This window comes from Delphinus delphis, chromosome 10 (assembly GCF_949987515.2).
Source record: "Delphinus delphis chromosome 10, mDelDel1.2, whole genome shotgun sequence".
Taxonomy (NCBI): domain Eukaryota; kingdom Metazoa; phylum Chordata; class Mammalia; order Artiodactyla; family Delphinidae; genus Delphinus; species Delphinus delphis.
This window is the reverse complement of record NC_082692.2, coordinates 37,881,816-37,908,108: the sequence shown is the minus strand read 5'-3', so window position 1 is coordinate 37,908,108 and position 26,293 is coordinate 37,881,816. Positions and strand designations below refer to the sequence as shown.

At 49.6% G+C, this 26,293-nt stretch overlaps 1 protein-coding gene across 1 annotated transcript; it reads left to right on the top strand.

Annotated features, from left to right (window-relative positions):
- Positions 1–207: 207 nt before the first annotated feature.
- RAB44 (RAB44, member RAS oncogene family) lies at positions 208–25,213 on the top strand. Its single transcript, XM_060021306.1, has 13 exons — positions 208–425; positions 7,387–7,498; positions 9,198–9,369; positions 10,627–10,773; positions 11,439–11,529; positions 11,934–12,029; positions 14,022–14,209; positions 14,830–16,292; positions 19,590–19,671; positions 20,726–20,840; positions 21,914–22,015; positions 23,571–23,647; positions 25,123–25,213. The coding sequence occupies exons 1-13, from the start codon at positions 219–221 to the stop codon at positions 25,211–25,213; spliced, it is 2,943 nt and encodes a 980-aa protein (XP_059877289.1). The 5' UTR covers positions 208–218.
- The last annotated feature ends 1,080 nt before the right edge of the window (positions 25,214–26,293 follow it).

Genomic DNA, 26,293 nt, shown 5'->3' with positions numbered 1-26,293 from the left:
AAAGGGCAAAGGCCCTGAGCGGGATGTGTGGGAGGCCGTCAGCTGGGGGTGGGTGATGAGTCAGAGAGGCCAGCGCAGGTCAGATCAGGCAGGGCTTCATCAGCCACCGTGGATTTTCTCCAGGGGTGATGGGGAGTCATGGGAGAGTTTCGAGCAGGGAGTGACTGTGTTCAGCAGCCCAGTGTCCCCTCACCTCTCTGTCCCCAGGCCAAAGCACCATGGAGAGTGGACAGAGAGTGCCCCGAAAGAGCCGGAAGCTAGGCTCCAGCCGCCGGCGGCAGATGCGAGAGCCAGCTGATGGCCAGGATGCCTCTGTGGCCCCCGAGCCAGAGTCCTGGTCCTCCCAGTCAGCTGCAGAACTGCAGGGCTTCTTCCAGGACTGTGGTGCCAAGGAGAGGGGCTTTGTCACTCGAGAGGATCTGGCGGTGAGTCCAAGGCCCCATCCCCCTGAATCCCTTTTCCACAGCCTTCTGAGACTCCCCATCCCAGGAAAGCAGAGCTTGCCTGCTGTTTTCGCTTTCTCTCATCTCAAATTTGCTCTTAGGAAAGGCTAGGAATTTGTTCATACTAATGTGTAAATGATTGATAAGGCCTTTTGTGTTACCCTCTTCCAGAAATATTTGCATATTAACAAAGGAAAGGTTTTAGGCCAAAGAAGTAACTTGAGAATGGTATAATTTATTTTTATTTTTTTTAATTTTTTTACATCTTTATTGGAGTATAATTGCTTTACAATGGTGTGTTAGTTTCTGCTTTATAACAAAGTGAATCAGTTATACATATACATATGTTCCCATATCTCTTCCCTCTTGCGTCTCCCTCCCTCCCACCCTCCCTATCCCACCCCTCCAGGTGGTCACAAAGCACCGAGCTGATCTCCCTGTGCTATGCGGCTGCTTCCCACTAGCTATCTACCTTACGTTTGGTAGTGTATATATGTCCATGCCCCTCTCTTGCTTTGTCACAGCTTACCCTTCCCCCTCCCCATATCCTCAAGTCCATTCTCTAGTAGGTCTGTGTCTTTATTCCTGTCTTACCCCTAGGTTCTTCATGACATTTTTTTTTTCTTAAATTGCAAATGGTATAATTTTAGGCCCACTGAGCAGGGAAGTTTATCTTGGGGAGCAGTCAGGGCCCTGGAAATCAAACAATGTCAATGACTGCAAACTTCAATGCAACAGAAGACCAGCCAAGGTTGTACATGCCAAGAAGTAATCTTAGGCTGTGAGCTAGACCAAGATTGGCTGGACTTTTTTTTTTTTTTTTGGTTTCTCTTCATTTTCTACAAAGGGTCCTATGTGGGCTGCCGGAGTCTCACTGGACCTGTTGTCTCCTCCTGATACTGCTCTATGCTCAAGACTTTGTTCTTCCCCCATCAAAACTGACCCTTCTTATATTCTACCCTCAGGCCCACAAAAAAATACAAATGGCTGATGTTAACATATAATTTTCAAAATGGTTAAAAAAAAAAAGACTTTTGAGTAAATATAAAATCAATACTTATCAAAGATCTATCTAATTCATTATTATTATCAATCAGTGAGGGAACCAGTAAGATGTTAGGACAGGTTCAAGGACCATTTGAGAAGCTGGAATATTTATAGGCAATTTGACAGAAGAGTGTTAGGATAAGTTTGCTGAGTTCAGTTTTAAAAATGGCTAATGTCCAACAGGCCATAAATCTTTGGGGTTATCTGTACTACTAGGCAAAAATTATTTTCACCTCTCCTGGACAAAATCTACAAGTTAACAAGTAACTTCGATAAGTCTGGGACTTCTAATGAAAGGTAAACAATGAGATGAACTAAGTGCATTCCTCTCGTCTAGACAACACTTGGGTAGTCTTTACCCCCATATGGTATTGAAAGGATGTGCTGTCTACCTTTTTGCCTTATTTCCAAGTTTCAGATAATTTCCTGTGATCATAAATAATCTCCAAAGTTTTTTATTTTTGACATAAAACAGTCTGATCTCAGTTGATTTGGCTCGATCATTTCCTTAGATGCAGTGAGGGAGCAAATAAAGCATGTGGACCTCCTGGACTGGGCTCTGCAAATCTAGAGTTTTGAAGTATTGAGCCATTTTAGCTTCTGTCCAGAAGTTTTCATATGGAATCTTAAGTTGGACTTTTAAAACCTCTGTTATTCGCTCTTCTACCTAGAGTGACCATCTGTCCCAGTTTGCCTGGGCTGGAGGGGTACCTGGGATGTGGGACTTTCAGTGTTGAAACTGGGAAAGTCTTGGGCAAACTGGAACAAGTTGGCCTCCCTACTAATATAGAAACCAAGCATAAGACTTTCTCTAGCATCTTTCACCTGCAGCACCTATAAATGTGAGGGACTTTCTCCCTTCTTGAGGTTCCCAATTTTTCTAAGGTCCCTCTCCTGCCCAGAAGTAACCTTCCTTATCACCTGTTCCCAGGCCAGCTTCCTGAGAGAGCTTTGCAGGCATTGCTTCGACAAGTGCACCTTACAGTGGACTTGTCACAATTGATTAAATGAGAATCATCTTTTAATACAACATCCAGTTACACAACTGATCTATTCAACTATATCCCAGTAAAAAGGAGGACAGATTCTTATTGAAACTGTGTAAATAACTATATTGCCAGAGAAAGGAAAGAGATTCAGGAAAAGTATTGAAGTATTGGTTTCTGAATCAGGAGGGGGTCAGTGAGATTCAGATACCATTTAAAATGTTAAATTTCAGTTTATGAAAGCATAATTTCCTAAACTGAAGGTTAGAGACAGCTCAAGAAGACAGAGAGAAGATTTCCTCATACATCCATAAAAATAAAACAATAAAAAAATAATATCAACTATATTCCCAGCAAATAACCACAACTCGATTTCCTTTAACGATTCATTCAGTTCCATGTAATTAATTCTTCATCTACTGGGTCTTGAGTGAGCTGGCTGCTTCTGGACTGAAAAGAGTCCTAGAAATTGTGATCCACTGGCTCGGTCTGAAGGTCGGCTAATGCCAGCTTGGAATCCTGTACCCAAGTAAAGCATCAATAGTTCGTAGAACCTGGTACAGTCCTTTTCCACAAGACTTTGAGTGTGTGCTTTGTGGAAGACACAAACTACCCTGCAGCTTGTAACCAAGCCTTCAGGCAAGGGTAGGAAAGCAGAAATGTGTTTAGTAATGAGACTGAAAGCCTGTAGTTATTACAGTAACTAATAATATCAGAATGGAAGAGAGTAAAATGCTCTATTGGGATATGGTATATAACTATTTCATAAGAGTTTTATTAGTGTTTCCCCTGAAGATAAGAACATATTTTGCATAGTAAAGACATTGAGAAATCTCTAGGGCCTTCCCCTAAAGCATGCAGTTTCTGAAATATTTATATTAAGAGTGTTTTACCTATGTAAACTTAGCCTAGGAAAGGCTGAATATCTTTTCTGATCTGACAGTTCTTCCCACGATGCTCTTATAATAGTGTTGAGATACTTAATAAATAAAGAGAAAGGTATCCTGACATTTTAATTTTATTTTTTTCTCAACTTAGGATCTGATGTTGGGAAGGCAAAACCAAAAGAGCCATCACAGAAGATAGGGCACTAGATTAAGATAGAATCATGGGATCCTGGGCTTCCCTGGTGGCGCAGTGGTTGAGAGTCCACCTGCCGATACAGGGGACACGGGTTCATGCCCCGGTCCGGGAAGATCCCACATGCCACGGAGCGGCTGGGCCCGTGAGCCATGGCTGCTGAGCCTGCGCCTCAGGAGAGGCCACAACAGTGAGAGGCCCGCAGAATCATGGGATCCTGGGAAATAGTACTTGGTTTCCTATTTAATCAAAGTGACAATAAAATAAAACATTTTGAAATAAACATAGAAGGCAACACTATTGCAAGGATATTTAGCTCTTTTATAGGCGAAGTGGCTCTGCTTTTTGTTTTAAAGAAAATTAGAACACGATAAAACCAAAATAAAGCAGAGAAAATTATTCTGCTGAGACATGGAATCAGTTTTCCGGGCAACTTACACAGAAGATTAATAGTCACCCCTTTTTATCCCTTGCCTAGAGCTCTAAGACCAATTTATCATTTTAATAGAGATGGAGCCAAATTCTAGTTTTGCATTAATATAACATGTGGCAGTAAAACTTTCACAAGATTGATTGATTTTTTTTAAACAAATTTATTTATTTGGCCGTGTTGGGTCTTCGCTGCTGCGCACAGGCTTTCTCTAGTTGTGGCGAGCAGAGTCTACTCTTCGTTGCGGTGCGCGGACTTCTCATTGCGGTGGCTTCTCTTGTGGAGCACGGGCTCTAGGCACCCGGGCTTCTGTAGTTGTGGCACACGGGCTCAGTTGTTGTGGCTCGTGGGCTCTAGAGCACAGGCTCAGTAGTTGTGGCGCATGGGCTTAGTTGCTCCGTGGCATGTGGGATCTTCCAGACCAGGGCTCGAACCCATGTCTCCTGCATTGGCAGGTGGATTCTTAACCACTGCACCACCAGGGAAGTCCTAAACCAATTTAATTTAATTTGTCAAAGATTCACCTTAATTATCTGAACCTGGCTCCTTAAAAGTTTTCTGAGTTAGCAATTTCTTGTAAGAGGGATTTTTTTTTAAGTCCAGCACATTTAAAGCATTAGAAGTTCAGTTTCTTTTTTTTTTTTTCTGTGACTTTGGGGGCCATTAGATTTATATAAACACTTATTTGTCTCTACAAACCAATCCACACAGAACCCCTGTGAGAGATGTAGAACTCTAAGTCATTAATACCCAGATACAGAAAAATATTCACACTCACAATGAGAGTTAAGGGCCATTCTGAATTACAGACATGTAGACACACAGACAGGGCTTCTTTTCTCCAACTCTAGCCACAGGTCAAAAGTAAACACAGAAACAAAAACTCTCCAGTTCAGATTTCAAAGAGCTGTTCTCCTCCCCAGCGGGCTCAAAATTCTTAACCGATTTGAGGTCACACCTAGAAAAACAAACACACCACCACCGACAACAAAGGATTAGCAAACCAGATTTTCCGTTGTCTCTCAACCAACAGACACTAGGTCTCCTTCATGTATCCCATGGAGATCTCCAAATGGTCAGTCCATAAAACGGAATTCCCCATCATGGCTACCACCAAAACCAGAAGCAGAAAATCAGTAAAAACAAAAATGTAAAAACTAGAGAAACAGAGTCAGCAAACTTAAAGTTCTGTCACACTTGAGATTCCCTTCAAGAGCCAATGAAAAAAGTTCCTGGGTTCCCAGAGTCCATCTGGGGCTCTTTTTCCAGCAATGCAGTTTACTGAGTTCTGACAGCTGAGTCCACGGGGGCATCTCCATGAACCTCCAAAACTGTCAAAGTAGAATTTCCAAAAAGGTAAAATCATGACCCTTGGACAAAAATAAAATGAGTCTATACCAGAGGTTTTATTTAACTCATTTATTAATGAGAAATGTTATGAATGGTTGAAAGAGCATTTTAAAAGCTGGACAATTTAACAAAGAAATGTTAGAATCGGATTGCTGAGATAGATTTTTTTAAAGTTGGTTAATGTACAACAGGCCATAAATCTTTGGGGTTATCTGTTCTGTCAGACAAAAGTTATTTACGTCTCTCCTGGACAAAATCTACAAGTTCACGTGTGACTTCATTTAGTCTGGGGCCCCTAATCAGTACCATGTGTTGAAGTAAGTACATTCACAGAATCTAGAAGATGCTTGGGTGGCCTTGGTTCCCCTGTAGAATACTGAAAGGATGTGCTGTCCGCTTTTTGTACTTATTTTCAAGTTTTAGATAATTTTCTGTTCGGTATTCATTGCATTTTATTTATAGAAGTGAAAACAGAGCCAAAAAATGTCCAAGAATAGGGGAAAAGTTAAGTACTTTTGGAACACCCATTCAAGAGTATGAAGGAGCAATTTCAATGAGAGTTACGGATATGAAGAAATTATGGATAAGAAAAAGGCTCAGCATTATATACATCATAATATGATTGCAGCTATGTAAAATATATGCATCTGGGAAAGGTGGGATGGAATTATTTTCATATGAGGAAAGGAGGACACCTTTATTTCTTGCTTCTTCCACCCTGTTGTCTGGAATAGAGATTTTTGAGTTCCGGAGGCTTCTTGCACCTTCATGTAGAGGGTGGAACTGAGGGACAGTTAAGCCTCGAGCTTGAAGTCTGAGGCCCTGCAGACATAGTGGAGCTGCCACAGCAGCCCTGGCCCGAATACTTCAGATTACTTATCTCAGCTTTTATTATTTAAGCCTCAGCTATTTGAGTTTTTCCGTTATCGTTTGTTAGTTTGTTTTTGCTGAATGCATCTGAGCCTAATCCTAACCCACATGTAATAAAAAAATAATCTAGGATTCATTCTGTATTTAACATGAACAAGCAACTCTGAGTTTTTTTTTTTAAATAAATTTATTTATTTATTTATTTTATTCTTGGCTGCATTGGGTCTTCTTGCTGTGTGTGGGCTTTCTCTAGTTGCAGTGAGTGGGGGCTACTCTTCATTGCGGTGCGTGGGCTTCTCATTGTGGTGGCTTCTCTTGTGGAGCACGGGCTCTAGGCGCATGGGCTTCAGTAGTTGTGGTACATGGGCTCAGTAGTTGTGGCTCATGGGCTCTAGAGTGCAGGCTCAGTAGTTGTGGCTCACGGGCTTAGTTGTTCCGCGGCATGTGGGATCCTCCTGGAGCAGGGCTCAAACCCGTGTCCCCTGCATAGGCAGGCGGACTCCTAACCACTGTACCACCAGGGAAGTCCTCCAAGTTCGAATTAAAATTTTAAACTAGATATTAATATTTTAATGCAGAACATAGTCTGTTATACTGCATCACTGAATAGTTTTAGATAATTTTTTTTTTTTTGGTGGTACGTGGGCCTCTCACTGTTGTGGCCTCTCCCGTTGCGGAGCACAGGCTCTGGACGCGCAGGCTCAGCGGCCATGGCTCACGGGCCCAGCCGCTCCGCGTCATGTAGGATCTTCCCAGACAAGGGCACAAACCCGTGTCCCCTGCATTGGCAGGTGGACTCTCAACCACTGCGCCACCAGCGAAGCCCAGTTTTAGATAATTTTTGAATAAATAATTTTTGAATAATAAACACATTCTGGGGAAATTTGGCTACTGTCCTTTATTAGAGTCCTAAAGGGATGAGACTCAGAACAGGTAGGTTTTGATGTTGGATGGAGGAAGGGAAAAGGTGTGGATGAAGTTCAAGGCACTGCTGAGAGGGCGGCCTTGGATAGGGTCCAAGAGCCTCAAGGGTCTGCCTTGAGGTCAGGTTGGCGGTGGGACTCCAAAACTGGGGAGAGGGGAGGTGGAGATGGCTACAGACAAACACCCTCTTCTTTTCTGAGGGTGGCCCAGAGCCCTCCCCAGTGGGAACAGTGCCCAACTTACCTCTTCCTTGCAGGTGGCCAAGTTCAGCTTCCTGGGCAGCAAGGAGGAGCCAGGGATGATCTTTGACTGGGTGGATGTGGAGCGGAAGGGACGCCTCTCCCTTGAAGAATTCAGCTCTGGGCTCAGTATGTCTGTCCTGGGAGGGCCTCTGGGGAGTGTGCCCAGCATGAGGCGAGGCTGGGCAGACAGGAAAGACCCCAGGACTCCCTACCAATCACAGGACCTTCATAACATGCCCAAGGGCAGTTCTGGGCATGGATAATGATACAGATTTCTGTGGAGACAAGACCACTTAGCCTGAGTGGGAAGGCAGTTGGTTCGACGCAGAGCTGAGCCTGAAGACTCTAGCCCAGGAGACTTGACTTCCTTTCCACCAGAGAGAGCAGTTTATTAGCTGGCAGCTCCCCTGAGCATCCCCCTCCTCCAGAGAGGCCTCCAGGCTTGCTTTCTGATACCTCCCTTGTCATCTCCCCAGTAAATCTTTCCCTTGAGCAAGAGGTTAAGCACCACCTGTTCTTGAGACCACAGGCCTTGTTTCTGCCTGAAGAAGGTCACATTCTAGCTTTGGTTAAAGGAAATCAAGGCCCCAGGGAGCAGCAGAGGGTGATGTTTAGTGGGTGGGGGCTTCCCTGGCCCTTCCTTAGCCCTCACTGGCCAAGGTTACTCCAACACCGGCTTCTCAAGACATGCCCAGAAAGACCTAATGACACCAAAGCCGGAGATGGACAATATTCCTGCTGAGCTTGATGGGGGAAGACCTTCTGGCCCAGCGAATGGAAGGAGTGGTGTCCTTGCAGAGACCCTGAAAAGCACTGTTCAGCTTTTAAAGTCTGCAAAGCCATCTGGAGTTCTCAGGTCTGCTGAGTGTCCAAGAGTTTGGGGGACAACAAGAAGGGAGGCCAGGAATCTGCATTTATAGGTTGGGGCCGCCCCAGGAGGTGGTTGCTCCAGTTCTGGTGATTGAGAAACCAGGAGTAGGGAAGGGAAATGAGGGTCTGGAATCGGGAGTGGGGCAGAGGGAACGTTTTGTCCATGTAGCCCCAAGAGGCCAGCTTCACATCTGTGTCCATTGTGCCCACTATACTGGGGACTTCCCAAGGTCTATGGAACAAAATTCAACCCCCTTCCCAGGGCCTACAGGCCAGCACCATCCAGACCCTTCCAATCTCTTGGGCTCACTCAATACCACTCGCCTCCTCCAGCATGCCAATCTTGCTCTTACCTCAGGGCATTTGCATGTGCTGCTCTCTCAGCCTGGAATATGCTTCCCTAGAAATCCACATTGCTTGTTCCTTCTTGTTAGTCACATCTCAGTTCCAGTGTCACTTCCTCAGGACACTCCTGACCACCCCCTCTAAAGTAGACTCTATCTAGTCTCTCAGTGGAAATTACCCTGTTCATTCCTTTAGCTCACTTGGCACATCTACTTAAAAAAAAAAAAAAGTGTCCTTTTCAGCATTCATAGACTGTCAGCTCCACCAGGGCAGGGATTTTGGCCAATTTTGTCCCTAGCACATAGTAGATGCTCAATAAATATCCCTTGACTGAGTGAAAAGACTGTGTTGGCCACCGTGGAGCTGCTGTGTGACTTCCAGCAAGTCTTTTGGCCTCTCTGGACCTCAGATGTTCATCTGTAAAAGGGACACAGTGTCTACCTTGAGTAGACTCCAAAGGTTGATGTGAGGAATGTATGACACTGGCCCTGTAAAATGTGACTGACACAGATATAATGATTTTCCCAATGACTGGAGCAAGGCAAGGTGGGAGGTCAAGGGACTGAGCCGAGCCCCACTCTGCTCCCTTCTGCACCCCTCTGTCTCACAGAGAGCATCTTTGGCTCTAGCCCGAGCACCCACAAGCTCCACAGAAGGAGGCCACAGTCCTTCAAGCGAGGATCTGTAGCCACCAGCTTCCCAGTGCAGGAGGCCGACGCTGAGGAGAAGGAGGCGTTCTTTGCCTTCATGGAGCAACTGGAAGCCAGCCACTCACTTCCCGAGTAAGGCCAGCATGGTTGTGGGTGCAGGGAGAGCTACTGCTGGTCAGTGGGGGTGAGGACTCTCCCGGACACAAGGTCGAATGGGAGCCGCCAGGTAGAGCTGGGCAGAAATCCTGGTTTAGCCACTTGTTAGCTGTGCGACTGCGGGCAAGTAGCCTAACCTCCGACCTCTGTTTCCCCGGCCACAGAGTGAGCATAAGAGCTGCTGTGGGATTAAAGCCACGTGTGGAGAAAGCCTACCCACTAGGAGTCCATCCCACTCAACCTCTCCCTCCCTGTCCTGACCTACATGGTCACTCCTCAGAAGGATTAGCGAGTTGAAGGGTCAGCTCCCTAAGGGGACTCAATTCTTAAAAATACAAAGCTCCCCGAGGGTGCCAAAAAGAGGGTCCTCCAGGGGTATGATGGGGGATGCTTTTCAGGCATGGTGATGCTTTGAGTTGGGCAGGACTGGAGACAGGAGAGCTTGGAGACTGCCTCAGGCTCTGGGCTTTTGGCGTTCACTCATGCTTAGAGAAGGGGCTCCTGCCTAGAAATGCCCCTCTCACACCCCCCAGGTCCCACTGGGTCTGTTAGAACCAGCAAGGGAATCACCCTCGCCTGTCTGCCCAGGTTCTCCCAGGTTCTCCCGCCCCGCAGGGCTCTGTGAGGACAAGCTCTCGGAGGGTGGGGCAGCTGTTGTGGGGCAGGGAGGGTGGGATTGGGGTGCAGCCTGGTGGGACAGGTGTGGTGGGGAGTGATTTACCCACTTGGCAGCTTTGCCCTGGGCTCAGCCCTCAGGCATCTGTCTTCATGACTTAGTTAAATCCATGTGAAAGCAGCATTTACTGAGTGCCAACTGGGTGCCAGACCCCAAGCCGGTGCTTTCACTGGGTGTGTCTCATTCTCCAGTGGCCGTTTTACAAATAAGTTCAGAGAGGGCATGGGACTTGCTAAAGGTCACACAGCTAGAGTGGGAGAAGAGAGAAGACAGATGGAAGCCCTGGGCCATCGGACTCCCAAGTTCCCCCACCCCACAATTAATCACCAAACCATAGAGAGACAAAGTGTTGTGGGGATTCACGAAGGGAAAGGGCACCACTGGGAAAGGTTCCTGGGGGAGGTGGCATTTGAGCTTCACCTTGTAGGGTGTAAATAGATTTTCGTGGCCCAGGTGCCCAAGTCTCTTGGAGTGTTGCCATTAAAACCGAGGAGTGGGGCTCCCCCTGCCTCCTGGTCCCGCCCCGTGTCTAATCTCTGGCTATCCTCCCCTCCCAGGCAGGCGGAAATCTGGCAGCTATGGAAGAAGCTGCAGCAGGAGGAGCCCCAGCTGGCAGGCAACCTGGAGGGCTTTCTGGCCAAGATGAACAGTCGCCTGCAGGAAGCACGGACTGACAAGGAGGTTCTGGAACTGACCCTGAGGAAGTGAGTTGGGGCCGGGGTGCCTTGCCTGGTGTTGGCACACAGTGGGTGCTCTTTACATCTTAGTTGAATCTTAATCGAATTCTCTCAGTTCCAAAGAATGGAGGCCAGGCGTCCACTGCAGGGCTTGGGAGCCAGACGGGCAGAGCTGAACTGGAAGAAGGGGTGACAAAGGGGACCTATTGGGGAGGACAGACTTAGGCCTTCAGCCAAAGAGGGAATGGTCAGTGTGTCTTGGTGCAGGGCCACTGTGGCACCTAACCCCAGGTCACCACTCACATAGATTACAATGCGTGTGGTGATCCTGGGGTTGGTATGGGCACAGCCTTGCCAGGGGCTCTGAGTTATGGGGTTAGGAGGACAGCAACAGCGGGAAGCGGGGACAGAGTGATGGGGCTTTGGGGACTATGAGACAGGGCCACAGGAACCAACATCTTGATGATGGTTATGGGAGTCGGCATGACGGGATCAGATGATCAATATCAAGGGCACATATGTCAGGAGCTGTTACTGGGATGACTGTTCTCAGGGCGACGGGGGTCAGTGGCCGCTGGCAGAGTGAGGTGGACAGTAGCATAGACTGCAAACCCAGGCCCAGACCACCTCTGCCAGCAGCAGGGTCCCAGGGTGCTGATGGGCTGCCTGGTCCCACCCCCCACCCCTTCCAGGCGGGACTCTGACCACCATCGCGAGGTCCAGCAGCTCTATGAGGAGATGGAGCAGCAAATCCGGCAGGAGAAGCAGCAGCTGCAGGCTGAGGTAGGCTCTCCGCGACAGCCAACCTCTCCCCCGGTCCTGAACTCCCCTGCTGGCCAAGCAGCGGGCCGGCCACTGGCCAGTGTGGGGCAGCAGGAGGCTGCTGGGAGGAGATCTTCTCACATCCCTGAGCTCGTATTCCTCAGAGAGGTAGGGTGGGGAGTGTTGAGCCTGGGCCCCCTGCTCACCTCTGCCAGGTCTCGCGTGTCTCCCGGAGCCACTCCTGCTCTCTGGGTTTCTGTCTCCTATTGCCTGAGCCAGGGCAGCTGTCCTAGACCCCTCCTTGTTGAGACATCCTGGACCCTGCACCCTAGGCCTGGGTGGAGGTGAAGTGTGGGGAGAGCCAGCCCAGCCCAGCTGGGTCTTAGATTCGGCAATACAGGGGCTGAGACCTTTCTGCTCCCCAGAGCGACGCCCGGGGCCTGGCCCTCAGCTCCCAGATGCAGGAGGTCCTGGAGGCCAAGGAACGCGCGGTGCAGCGCCTGACTGAGGGCCAGAAGGAGGTGAGTGACGGGTTTCCCCGGGAGCCCAATTTCTGATGATTCACAGACCCTGACACCCATCTCCTGAGGGTTCCCTGGGCTCATTGGGCTCCTGCATCAGAGCTGGCCCCTAGGAAAGCGATGTCTCTGGCCTTTTTCTGAGGCTGGGTACTGCAGTGGAAGTACTGGGACATGAGTCAGAAGGTCCAAGTTCAAATTCCTGCTGTTCCAATTAAAAACCATGCAAATCCGAGGAAATAATTTTGCTTGCCCTGGCCTTAGTTTCTCCATCTGTAAAATGGGAATAGCCACATCTACTGCATCTCCCCAGCTAGTTGTGTCAAATGAGGTAATAAATGGGAAAGCATTTTGAAACAGGAAAGCACTGGGCAAATACAAAGTCTCAGCATTGGAGAAGCTTGGTGATAGGGTGGTATTCAACTTCCATCTCCATTGTCAGCTGAGTGACCTTGGGCAGGTTTTTAACCTCTCTGACCCCTGGTTTCCTTATCAGAGAAATGGAGATCAGAACTTTTGCCTTAGAAGGCTGCTGTGATGATGAGAGATACTGTATTTGAGGGCCTAAGACGGTGCCTGGCTGGTAGTAGGTGCTTTACATATGACAGTTGTTACTGTCGCTGAACCTGACCTAGCTTCCTGGTCAGAATACCTGCTACCCCAACACCTCAGGTCTCATAACCTATGGTCACTTCCAGTTGGCATTGTGCTAAGCCTTTGGGTCTGAGACCCTGCCCCATTGTCTCCTCCCTCCTCAACTTTCAGACCACTGACCTTAGTAAAATCACCATCTGTTGTAACCAGGACAACCTGCATTCTTGCAGCACTGGACCAGGTTCCCAGTCTTCCCCACTGTTGCCTTGGCTGGTCCTGCTACCTGGTCTCACCCTCCTGACATGGGTTGATTTCCCAGGTGCCTCTGCAGTAGCTGCTCCTTGGAAACTGAGGCGGGCCCCTTCTGCCAAGGGAAGAGGTTAGACTTTCCACATGGGACCATTTTGTCCTGTCCCCTGTGGATGTGAAGCCTCTCCCCCCAAGGCTATTCATTCCTTCACCCAACAACTATTTATGGTGCAACCACTATGTGCCAGGCACTGTTCTAGGTTCTGAGGAACATAATAGACACAAATAACTCCTGTCCGTAGAGTTATCGTCTAGTCAGAGAGAGAGATGATAAACTAAATAAGCAAGTAAAATCTATAACATATTAGATAGTGAAAGTGCTAAGGAGAATAAAGTAAAGCAGGGCAGGGGGACAGAAGGGTTTTGATAGGGGAGTCAAGGAAGGCCTCACTAAGATGATGACTTGGAGGAAAGACCTGAAGGAGGTGAGGAGTGGACCATGTGGTATCTGGGGGAAGAGCAGTCCAGGCAGAGGGAATAGCAAGTGCAAAGGCCCTGAGGTGGGTATAATGTGCTGCGAATGTTCAAGGACCAGCAAAGAGACCTGTGGGCTGGAACAGACTGAGGGAGCAGGTGGGGGAGGAGGTGGTAGTGGGAGAGAAGGTCAGAGATGTAACAGAGGTGGGGTTGGGGGGGGAGACTGTGCAAGGCCTTGGAAGCTATCGTGAGGCCTTTACCTTCCATACGGCATGGTCAAGAAGCTCTCCATCTCCCAGTCTTGTGACCTGCTGTTGGATCAGGAGCTCCCTGCCGACCAGAGGCGCTCAGAGATGAGCGGCCACTGCAGAACGCTGAGCAGAGGAGGGTGTGATCCCATGCATGCTTCAGGCCCTTGCGGTGCTGGCAGTGTGTGTTTCCTACACAGTTCCCTCTCTCTTCCCCATCCCCCAAATTCCAACGTCTCTCCCGGGTGGGAGGTAATGGAGCTAATTAGGCCAGTGCGGGGGTAACAGCCGCCCCCTGCCCCAATCCTATGTTTTAAGCTGGGTGTCCAGGAGCCTGGAGTCTGTGCCCCACAGTGGCCTTGGGAGGCTGTTTGTTCCCCTGAAGGGCACCTGGGCTTCCCTCCTCCCCACCCTCCACCTCCTGCAGCTGGAGGCCCAGCTCTACCGCCTCAGCAGCACACACCAGGAGGCCAGCTCGGAGAACCAGCAGCTTCGGGAGGCCCAGCGTGACCTGGCTGGGAGGCTGGAAGAGGTGCGGGGGCAGCTGCAGGTGACCAGGGAGCACCTGAACGCCACCAAGGGCCGTGTGTCCTGGCAGATGGAGGAGGAACCGAGGCAAGTAGCTGCCACCCCTGGGCTGGGCTGGAGACCAGGGGCTTCCTGGAAGAGGGGAGGGCGGCTCTGAGTTCTCTGAGGCTCTGCTCAGTGCCCAGAGCACACAGACTCCCTCCTTAAACCTCACAACAGCCCTGCCAGGCTGGGATTATCATGCCCATTTCTCAGACGAGGAGACAGACGGGGGAAAGTCATGTGCCCAGACACACATGACATATGAATCACACAGCTGGGATTCACACACACACAGACACACACACACACACACACACACACACACACACACACAGAGATGCACACACACACAGGCTAGTGCAGTGCTGGATCCTTGGTGGATACAGCACCCACTCTACTCGTTACAGGTCAGAGGAGTGGGATGGGCCAGAAGAGTAGGGAAGGCTTCCTGGAGGAGGTGAGGCTCCATATAGGCCTGGAAGGATGAGCAGGATTGGAGGTGGGGAAGGGTAGGGAGTGTGTGCCAGGACAGAAGCACTGCCAAAGGGAAGACTGGGAGGAAGGACTAGCGGTGAGGTGCGCACCCAGTGGTGATGGATGCCGACAGTGTAGGTGTGACCTCTACCCGCCCCTCCCCTGACCTTAGCTTCCCGCACCCTTTCTAGTGTCCCCAGAGCAGGTGAGGAGAAGGCCTCAGTCTCCTCTGAGGAGGCTCCCCTGCCTGGACTGACTGGGGACAGCGATGACTGGGACCAGCTCCTCAGCAGCTTCAGCAGCACCCGCCTCAGTGCCCTGCAGCTCTCCAGGAGCCCACCCCCAGCTCCGAGAGCCTCCTCAGGCCCCCGGACACCCCAAGCGGTCAGGCAGATCTCCATCCCGGAGCCGCGTGCTTCTCTCTTTGGTCAGGAGCCACCTTCAGATCCAGATGGGTCTCCAGGAAGCCCCCCTGGGGTGCCTTCCGGGACTGAGGAAGAGAAAGGAGTGAACCCAGAGGGGCAGGACATCAGCCCAGAGCAGACTGGAGAGCCCCCCAGCCTGGAACCTAAGGAGGAGTCAGGGCCTAGCCCTGGGGTCCACTTCTGCTGGGGGCTTCCAGGGGCTCCAGCTGGGGAGTCAGGGGGCCTGGTGGCAGCTGTGCTCAAAGTGCTCATTCCTTTGGAGGATGGAGCCCCTCCTCATGTGACCTCTCCCCCTCCCCAGGCCCCAGCTGGGCCCAGTGAACAGTTCCAGGCCTCATACCCAGATGACGAGGGCTCCGGGCCTGGGCCTGTCCCAGCCAAGCCACCCAGGCAGAGAGAGGTCCTCCATCAGGACCCACATGCCGCTGGATCTGAGCCAGGGCTGGGGTCCTCAGGAGCCGGAGCCCTCACAGCAGGGCTGGATGAGCCCTCCCAGGGCCTGGAGCCTGTGGGTCAGGTTCTCACTGAGAGATTGGAGCAGGGCAAGCTGAGCCCAGATGCACAGGCGGGCCATCCTGGGGGACTACAGGAAGCTCACAGCCAGGTCCTTGGGCCTGAAGGGCTGCCTGCCCTACCCCACCAGAGTCCGGAAGAGGAGCCCAGGGCTGACGAAAGGAAAGCAGGGGACCAGGGAGGGCAGGATTTCAGGTCAGAGCTGTCCGTTGAGGCTCATGGCCTGAAAACTGGGCACCCGGAACTCCCCCAGCACGATTCCCCACCTGCTCCTCTCCCACCTGACAGAGCACAGGCTCAGGCTGAGGCACAAGCCCCAGCTCCTGAAAAACCATCACCTTCAAGGGGCTCTCCCCACACAGGGGCTCAGCCTGGGGATGCAGCAGGGCCCCATGAGCCCACACAAACCCTCCCCACCAGGGCTGAGCTGGAAGCCCAGCCCAGGCCCCAACCTACAACCGCTCACGCAGTAGAAGAACCAGGGCCCCTTCAATCCAGGGAGCCAAGGGCAGAGAACAGTCCTGAAGATCCAGGAATGGACTCCGGAGGCATTGGGCTGACCCCATCCCCAGGGGACTGCACGGCCAGTGAGCCTTTGGCCAATCCTGATTACGCCTTCCACGTCATCTTCCTGGGAGACTCGAATGTGGGCAAAACATCCTTCCTGCACCTGCTGCACCAGAACACCTTCGCCACTGGGCTGACAGCTACTGTGGGTAAGGGCCACCTGGGGAGGGCGGCAGAGGAGGGAGGGGAGACCTGGGGGACCAGGCTGAAGAGCTGGAGCAGGCCCAGAGCAAGCCATCCCTGAGGAAGCTGTAGGTTCTGCCCTCACCACAGGCCCTGCATTAGACATTATTTTATATGGGCATAATCTGGCTATTTTACTAATCATCTCTAATTACAGGTAATTGGCTTTTTCTGCATTGATCTGATTAGCTAATAATTGCCACATCAACAAAGCACCCTGCAATTTAGCTGCCAGCACTGGCTGATGGTGAAAATAAGCAGGTCTCCCGCCACGTGGCCCCTGGGCAGGCCGCCGCAGGGTCCCTGCTGCTTGAATTTGCTCAGGACCAACCCTAGGCCAGTCAGCCAGACTGTGGCAGGAAGTGGCCTTTGGCAAGTTGAATATTTTACGCAGAATGTACTTGTAGAGTGGGGTAAGTTAGGAACACAGGTCCCTGAGCTCAAAACCCGGCTCTGCCACTTACTAGTGGTATGAACTTGAGCAAATTATTTAACCCCTCTGAGCATAATGGGGGCAACAGTAGTGCTGACCTCATAGAGGGGCTGTGAGAATTAGTTCAGTTAATACATACCAAGTTCTCGGAATAATAAATGGCATGTATTAAGTGCTCAATATTAGTTATTTTTATGGTTATTATTATAAGTAAATTTTTGATAATGTCTAATTCAGTGGCTTTTGCAAATGAAATGTCCCATAGCACAAAGCCTCCTCTCTCTAAAAATATTGGGATATGTGGCCACTTGAACATTGCATAGAGCCACAGAAAAGAGCTGTGGGAACAGCCAGCTTAGGAGCAAAGTCGGAATGGTCCACGTCTTTGTGTCCCACCAGCGTGTGTGCTGATGGGGATCAGTGCTAGACCAGTGGATAAAGTTCTCAAACTTTATGTAAGAGATGCCCCCCAGGACAAGTTCTTGAAATTTTCTCTGCCAATTAAAAATGCAGACTTGTCAGGAAAAGGGGACCCATAGGAGGCCTGGTCTGATGTTGAACAGGGTCACAGGGTCTGCAAGGCCACCATCCTTAATCACCTAAGCTACGGGTTACTGACCACCTACAATGCACCAGGCATACACGCCTTATTCCTTACATCAGCCCTCCCTGTGATTGAGCCTCTCCCATTATTATGTGGTAAGAAGTTTCCACAAAATTCAGTAGAGAAAAATACAGATTGCATAACTGTAAAAAGACAAGGCAACTTTGCATGCACTGCTAGCCAGCTGGGAGGACCTGAGATCCAGGTGTGTGATCCAAATCTGTCCCACTGCTAGCTGTGGGTTGGTGCCCTTGGTGGCTGTCATCCATCTGGTTTAACTATCATTGGGGATGATTCCAGCTTCCTCAGCCATAAACATTTCCCCACTCAGCATCACCCTGCTCCATTCCCACCCCCCTTTCTCACCTGCCTCCATTTGAGAACAGGGCTGGTGGAGGACCAGAGCCAGAGCCAGAGCCCATCAAATTATAGCTGATTGTGCATTTTTTTGAGGCTTCTCCGTATCTGCCCCCATTTTACAGATGAGGAGGACAAAGAATTGAAGACCCAGTTAAATTTCTTGCCCTACCTGGGCCCCAAAGTTCATACCCAGGGCCACCTGCCTTCAAAGCACACGCCCCCACTCCAGAAGTTTTACCCTCTTATGGGTTCAGCCTTGCCCTCTCCCTGGGGTTGTTCATGTAAAACAGCAGATTCCTTGGGAAGCTGAAAACATTATATTTCTAACAGTTTTTGTGGTTAAGTTGTAACATGTTTCGGGGAGGGTGCGGGGATACATGGGTGGATTGAGGAGGGTGATGGGCAGGGAGGTGGAAAGTGGGAGTAAAGTTACTAAATGCAAGGGTTTAGTTAGGGTTAGGGTTACTCAATAGATCACACAGTGGGTATTTAAGCAGAGGCTGGATATCATCACGGGGGGTGGGATTGGATAACCTCAGAAGTTCCTGCAGACCCTGGGCTTCCTTAGACCTGGAGGAAAGGGGGCAGTAAGGAGAAATGGAGGGACTTCCCTGGCAGTTAAGGGACGCTGCGCTTCCATTGCAGGGGACACGGGTTCGATCCCTAGTCGGGAACTAAGATCCTGCATCCCGTATGCCACGTGGTGCGGCCAAAAAAAAGAGAAGTGGATGCTACAGACAGACTTTTGCTTCAGCATTTTGCTGAGGTCAGGGCTCCCATCTGCCACTTCTCCCAGTTTCCTGTGGAGAGCATGGGTGTGGGGGATGGTCTGTGGCTTCAGTCACCACCAGGGACAGCAGCAGTTGCTTCTGGGGGCTGCATGAGAGACCTAGACCTTGAGGAAGGTCTTACCAGCTCAGGGATAATATGAGGAGATGCCCCTTTCCGGAGCTGGTCTGGGCCCTGCAGTGGGCTCAGCATGGACAAAGCAGCCCCTCTCTATCAGCCCCACCCGGCCTGGTGTCCCTGGGAAGTGGAGGTTGGCTGGAAGGTGCTCCCCAAAGATTCCAAACCTCCCTGGGACTTCACTGTTACTACCATATTTCCAGGCACAGGAGGTGTCTAGAACCATGACACAGGGAAGGGTGGGTCTGTGAAATTTGAGGAGCTGGGGCTCAGGGAGATGAGAATTCATAGTGATAATAAAAATTACCACCTCCTAAGCACCCCCTAGAAATTAGGCTGAACCTTGGACATAAGTCATTTAATCCTCCCAACCACCCAGTGATGTGGGTCTTTTTAAATTGCCACCTTGCAGATGAGGAAGGAAGGCTCAGAGAGGTGAAGTGACTTGCCTGAGGTCACACAGCCAGTATAGCAGCAGAAGGTGGACAACTCACGGCCCAACTGGTCATCCTTGAAGCCAACATTCCTTCCACCCTCCCAGGCTGCTGTCTGGGTAAAGGGGGAAGATACATGCAATAATTAGGAATGAAACAAGAAGTATTATAAAAAATAAATTAACAAAACTGATTTTCCTGAGTAGCCTGAGGAATAAACACTGCCGTGCAGTTGAGAAGACAGATTTTTTTTGTAGAGGTAAAAACAATGCAAGGTGCCTCACGCTGGCCAACTCTCAGGGCGGGAGTGCAGTGGGAGCTGCGTGGTCAGGGAAGGCTTCATAGAGGATGTGGGCCCTCAAGTATGGATGGGATTTGGAGAGCAAAAGGGAAGCCCAGCAGCTGGAGGTTCCCATCCCACCCTGGCTGGTACTGGGGACAGGTATGTATTCAGGCAGGCCTCAGCTGCAAGTCTGGGATGGTAACTTGAAGTCAAGTAAGCTTGACTCTCCTCTGTGTGTCCTAGGAGTGGATTTTCGGGTCATAAACCTGCTGGTGGACAACAAGCGCTTTGTGCTGCAGCTCTGGGACACAGCTGGCCAGGAGAGGTAATGAGCACTGTCGACATTAGTGGCTGAGTCTGGGCTGCAGAGGAGTGGAGTGCAACCCCGACCCTGAGGAGTCCAATATGGGCTAAGAGGCAACCAAGTGCAAATGCAGCTTCTACCCCTGATGATTCAGGAGGTCAGGGATGGAGAGATGAGTCCAGATCCCATGCAGGAGACAGGACAGCAGACCCAGAGTTCCCCTCAGCATGGCAGGGCACCTGTGATGGCCATCCCAACAGGGGACAGCCACCCAATCGCTTGTCCTTCTGAAAACGCTGGCTTTTCACTTTCTGGTTAAGCCGTAGTGATCAAAACTGAAAAGGCACATCTTCTGTGACCCAGAAGTTCTACTTCTAGAAATTCATTCTATTGATGAACTCATACATGACTATAATATCAAAGGGACCAAGACTGTTCATAGCAACACTGTATATATTATGAAACATTGGAAACAAACTAAACACCATCAGTAATGGACCAGTTAAATATATTAGAGTCTCTCCACACAATAGAATATTATGAACACAAAAAAGATGGAGGACCCTCTTTATGTACCAATAGGGAAATATCTTCAAGACATTTTATTATGTGGATAAAACAAAGTACAGAATACTGAATATTAATAGGTACAGTGTTTTACACTGTATTTGTTTAAACAGTATGTATATGGGTATATGTGTGTGTGTGTACATACACATTTATGTATCAATATATATATATAATACCTCTGGGAAACTATTTAAGAAATGGGTAAAATAAACTTCTTGCTATCAAAAAAAAAAAAAAATGGGGAACTCTGGCTGCCTCTGGGGGTGGCTGCAGGATGAGGGTGGGGTTGGCTGAGAGAGACTTTTCACGGGGTGCCCTTTGGTACCTTCTGAAATTTGAGCCATGAGGACTGTTACCTATTAACAATAAGCACACTGTAAGAAGGAAAATACATGCACGTTCTCTTTGGGAAGCAATTAGAAGCAGATGGAGTGGCTGAGGCCTAGAGAGGTCAGGGCTTGGGGTCAGGCCGCCTGGCATGGCCTGATGCGGACTCTCTGGGTAGGTACCACAGCATGACGCGGCAGCTGCTCCGCAAGGCTGATGGAGTGGTGCTCATGTACGACGTCACCTCCCAGGAGAGCTTTGCCCATGTGCGCTACTGGCTGGACTGTCTCCAGGTGAGCTGGTGGCTGCTGGGGTTGGCCCCAGTGTGTGGAGTCAAGAGGGAAGCTGTATCCTTTCCACTCCCTCTTTTCTCCCAGGATTACAAATGACACAGCAAACATATGGGTGACATAATCTACTGAGGGTATGTGGCTGGATGGGCTGGGAACATAGTAGTACAAAGAAACTACAACCACATAGTACGGCCTCCAAAACAAACTCTTTCCTTTATCCTATGACCATTTTTTCCTATATACAGAAGCTCTGTGATGTCTTCTTAACACCTGGGGATAATGCAAGTCTAGTGCCACTCTAGGTAATCATTCCTCTGTTCACACATCTCTAGTTCTTTCCCCCACGTACTTACTTGCTGTATGTATACATGCTGAAATTCTGCAGTATGTGCTAGCACAGAAGAGGGGTATGAAGAAAGACATGTTGTCTTCTCTCTAGAAGTTTCTAGTCTAGTTGAAGAGATGCAAGAGAAGCAGGATAAGGTGATACATGAGGGGAGCTGGGTTCTGGGTTCTGATAAGACCTGGGTTTGTATCCCAACTATCCCATCCCAACTCTGTGACCTTGGAGAAGTGACTTAAACTCTCTGAACTTCAATTTCCCAACTTTTCTCATAGAGCAGTTGTGAGGATTAACTGATATAACTGCTTTCAGCACAGCACCTGGTATACAGTAAACTCTCAGTAAACAGAAGCTATTATTATTATTATCCATGAAACAATTAGGAGATGAGCCAAGGCAGCCTGCATAGTCAAATGCTGGGCTGCTCAATACAGGCAGGAAAGAGGAGCATGGACAGGAGCAATCTAGGAAGGCTTCCTGGGGGAGGTGACTTTGAGGTTGGCCTTGGAAAGTGGGTGACATGTTTGCAGGCAGAGAGGTTCACTGCAGATGGAAGGGAAAGTGTCAGAGGTGGGAAGAGTGTGGAGTGGGTGTGATATGGAAAGGTGGGCATGTGTGGAGGGAAGTGGCACACAGTCAGCTTCCTGGAGAGTATGGCCAAATCTACCCAGGGCCTGGCACACAGCAGGCACTCAACATGTGTTGCTGAGGGAAGATGTTCTGTGCACAGGATGCAGTGTCTGACAGCGTGGTCATCCTTCTCTTGGGAAACAAGACAGACTGTGAGGAGGATCGGCAAGTGTCCACCGAGGCTGGGCAGCAACTGGCCCAGGTGAGTACCTGGGCATCAGCCCCTCCCCCAGCCTGGGTTGGGCAGACCTCTCCCTGGAGGGTAATGAATAGGTCACCCTGGCTGATACCACAGAGAAGGATCCATTCCTGCCCTTGCTCCATCAAAGACCGACAGCCTCCCACACACCCGGGGCCTAAGACCCAAACACGAGAAGGTAACAGTGGGCATGACGTTGAACCTCACTGTTGAATTAGCAAATCCCCACAGTGTCCCTACCTACCTAAAAATATCTTCAGAGTCAAAATCTTTTTAAGCTTCACTTAAAATTCCCAATCAAATCTTAATTTTATCTGTGGTCTCCAATTAACATAACATTCCTTCTAATTTATTCTATCTTAAGACCCAAATTCTTCCCTGGGAAGATTGCATCAAAAGCCCTGTCACCAGACAGCGGACAGTGGATACTATTTATTTATGAATAGAACTGAACTACATTCCAGAAAATCTGGAGAATAATAAAGGTGGAACAAAGACTCTCGCTCCCTGCCCTACCTCTGACACCACCCCTCTTGGCATTTCCATATCGTATTTCCTTCCTGTTTCTTCTCTCATTTCTCCTGATCATGAGGTCATCATTGTGACTCCTGGTTGGTGGGAACTTTTTCCTCTTAAAAGTAGTAGCTAAAAAAAAAAAAAAAAAAAAAAGTAGTAGCTCATCTCCTTGACACAGTAATTCCTCCTCTAGCAATTTATCCTAAGGAAAGAGTCAGAAATAATAATTCTTAAGAGAATGACATACTGGATACCTGTGTATTATGTATAATTGAACATTTGTATGAGGATATTCTTTACAGTGTTATTTATAAGAGCAAACCTGTGGTGGTTATTTGTGGAGCTTCATGTGAGAGGCTAGCATTTGCCATTAAGAATCCTGTTGTAAAAAATATTTAAGGGTGTGGAGGAAATGCTTACAATATAACGTGAAGTCAGAAAAGCAGCTGCATCTCTGGGTATAGGTTAGGTTGAATCAATCAAATCTGATATTTGACTGTTTGGTGTCTATCAAAACAGCACTTTCATATGTTTAACCTAAAGTATAACGACGTTTAGCCCACCCCTCACCCCCCAATAAAAGGGTTATATAAAACACAATGGAAATATATACTCAAACACTAACAGGAGTGTTTTATATTTTGTATTTCTACTTTTTTAAGCTATATTTTCAAATATTTCCCCCAATTAAATATTTTTAAAATTAAAAATACATAGAACTAATGACTTAAAAATGTCCCCAAGGACACTTCTCCAAGTTGGGACACAGACTTCCCACCATCACTTTGAATGCTGTGGAGTTTTCTAGGTGGCATCGTTGATACCTTGTCCAGCCAGGGTGGAGAGACAGTGGGCAGAGGGGCAAGGCTGGGGGCCATGGGCCACAAGGAGATGGAGATGGGCTGCCTCACCGGTTGGGGTTGCCTGGGGGTGTACTGGGTGGGACTCTGTCTGATGATCAGGTCTTTGGTGGTGGGCACTGCCACCTAGACTCTCAGTGGTCTCCCCCATGGCACCTGTACCCCTATCTGTCTGGCTGCAGGAACTGGGGGTCTCCTTTGGAGAGTGCAGTGCTGCCCTGGGTCACAACATCCTGGAGCCTGTGGTGAACCTGGCCCGGTGAGTGCCGCCCTGCTGCTTCCCACCCAGAATCTTCTGGACAGCCTTCAGCTGACTCATGTGGGAGGGGAAGGCCCATTCTGAGGAAGCACCTGTGAAAGCACAGGGCTCAGGAGTCTGGGGAAGGAGAGAGAACATTGCACGGAGTCTCCTCACTCCAATTCTACCAGTCCTGTTAGCTGCATCACCTCTGGGAAATCTCCCGTCCCCTCTCTGAGCCTTGGTGCAGTGGCCGAGGGGCCGGGTTTGATCCCTGGTTGGGGAACTAAAATCCCACAAGCCAAGCGGTGCGGCAAAAAAATAGTAATAATAATGCAGTGTATTTAGAGTAAAATCAAAATGCCTCTCAGTGGCCTGTATTGGCTCCAGTGCCATCTCCCTGCCTGCGCCCCCCCCCCATAAGCTTCAGCCGCTCAGAGGGACCCTCCCTGACCACACCCCCTCCCACCGCTATGATTACCTTCTCTGTGTCCTTCAAAGCCCTTCTTGAAAAAAAAACAAAAAAGCCCCTCTTGACAAACTGTAGCTACACATGCATTTGTCTGTTTTCTTTTTGCTGCCTGCCTTCCCTACCAGGCTGTAGCTCCAGGAGGGCAGGGTCATGTCTGTTTTGTTCAGCCCCTCCTCCTGGGGCCTGGCACATACTAGGTGTTCAATAAATGAATGAAGTGAGTGAGGGGGGAGGGATATTAGACCAGATGATCTCTGGGCCCCTTCTCTGACAAAGCAGCTAGAGTGAGCTTGCTAAACTTCAATCCTGATCACGCCAGATCCCTCCGACAGGAAACTGCTCAGTGGCTTCCCTTTGCTTTAGGATAAAAGCCCAAGTTCCTGAATGTGGCTTCCTGGCCGGCAGAGCCCTGAATCCCTGCTGCCTCCAAGGCTTCTTTCTGGCCATTTAGTCCTTAGGCTCTGTGATTTAGGACAGAGCCAGGCACACAGTAAATATATTGTGAATAAATGAATGAACGAAGGGGCTTTGCTTCCCCAACCCCCAAGCTCTCGCTCGACGCTGAGCTTTTGCCCTCTGCCTAGAACACACACTTCCCTCTTTTCTGCTAGTGAACCCTTGTCCACTGCTCAGTCTCAGCTCCATCTCTGCCTCCTTGTTCCCTAAATCCCTCCAGGACCTGGTGTGAAGTCCCTCTGTGTGCCTCCCCATTCCTGGGTCCTGATCGCCCCTTCCCCTCTCTGTCTCTCTCACTACTCAAGGCAAGGACATGATGGCTTCATTGTCATAATCAGAGTCCCTTGTGCCTGGCACACAGTAGGCTACAGAGAATGCCAGAAAAGAGACAGGAGGCCGAAGTCTCCGTGGCCCCATTTTTCTGGTGCCATGTGGAACGCAGGACAAGGGCACAGCAGCTGGGAGAGAGGAAGCTCCGGGGGGCAGCCCCCCAGCTGCACCCGTGGGCCCCTCCCTGCTGCCCCTGGGAGGTGAGAGAGAGGACTGATGCCCAGGCATCTTCACGCAGGTCACTCAAGATGCAAGAAGACCGCCTGAAGGGCTCACTGGTGGAGGTGGCCCCCGAGAGGCCACCCAAGAGAGCTGGCTGCTGCTCCTGAGCACCTGGCCTGGCCAGGGTAGGCGGGCCACCTCCCTGGGTTTCCTGTTCCTCGGGTCCTGTCCCACCTGCCTGGACACAGCAATGACAGAGACAGCCAGCTTGGAAGTTCAGGAAAATCCTCCTCGGGTCAGGACTTGGATCCCAGGGGAGTGGCTGCACTAACGCTGCCCTTTGTACTCCAGAGGACTTTTCTGAGTAATAAGACTGGTAGTGGGGGGAGGGGGGAGGTTAAAACTCTTTAAAGAAAGAAGAGTCTAGAAAAGTGACTTAAGGAAAATACACCACAATATTGGCAAAACATCTCTGGGTGGTAAAATTACAAGATAAATGTGTGAGGGTGTTTTCCTTCTTATATGTATTTGTATTTTCAGATCTATAATGATTGGGTATTGCTTGTGTAGTCAGAAATAAGAGCAAATGTGGAAGCGTGGGAGAGAAACTTTTCAAAGAACTTGCTTTGGTGCTGATTACAAATTGATATGGCCTGTTAATCACAAAGTACACTGTTTATTAAAGCAGCCCCACTGTTCCGTGCGTGGCAAAGCCGGTGAACCTTGTCACACTCACTGTATCTGTTTGCAAGCATGGGGTTCTTTCGAGCAGAAGCCGATTCCTGGGGAAGAGCGATGTTCTGATGGCCCCTGATATGCTCCATCCCCCCTGTCTCCCTGAGCCCCAACCCCACTCTCTTTCCCCAAGATGTGCCTCTAAGGGGCCACATTTGGGGATCCCACTCCTGTCCCCATGCCATGGTGCCCCTGGTGCAGCCCTCTGCCTTGAGGTGTCAATCTCCGGATATACTTGAGGAGCAGCTGGGGTGTGGCTGGTGGAGCCTGGGGAGCCGCAGGGGAAACTGGATTCAGATTATTCAAGGGTCCCTCTTTGGAGCGTTTGTGAGAGTTCCCAGAATTGCACAACATTTGCCTCCTGAAAGGTGGCTGCACATTACAGCCCGGAGCTGGGAATTTCAGTGCCCTTAGGGAGAGTGCTTTGAGAGTCTCAGACAGCCTCTTGGTGTTGGACTATCTCCTGTCATCTGTGTTTGCTGTAAATGTCGATTGTGTCATCTTACCGTTAA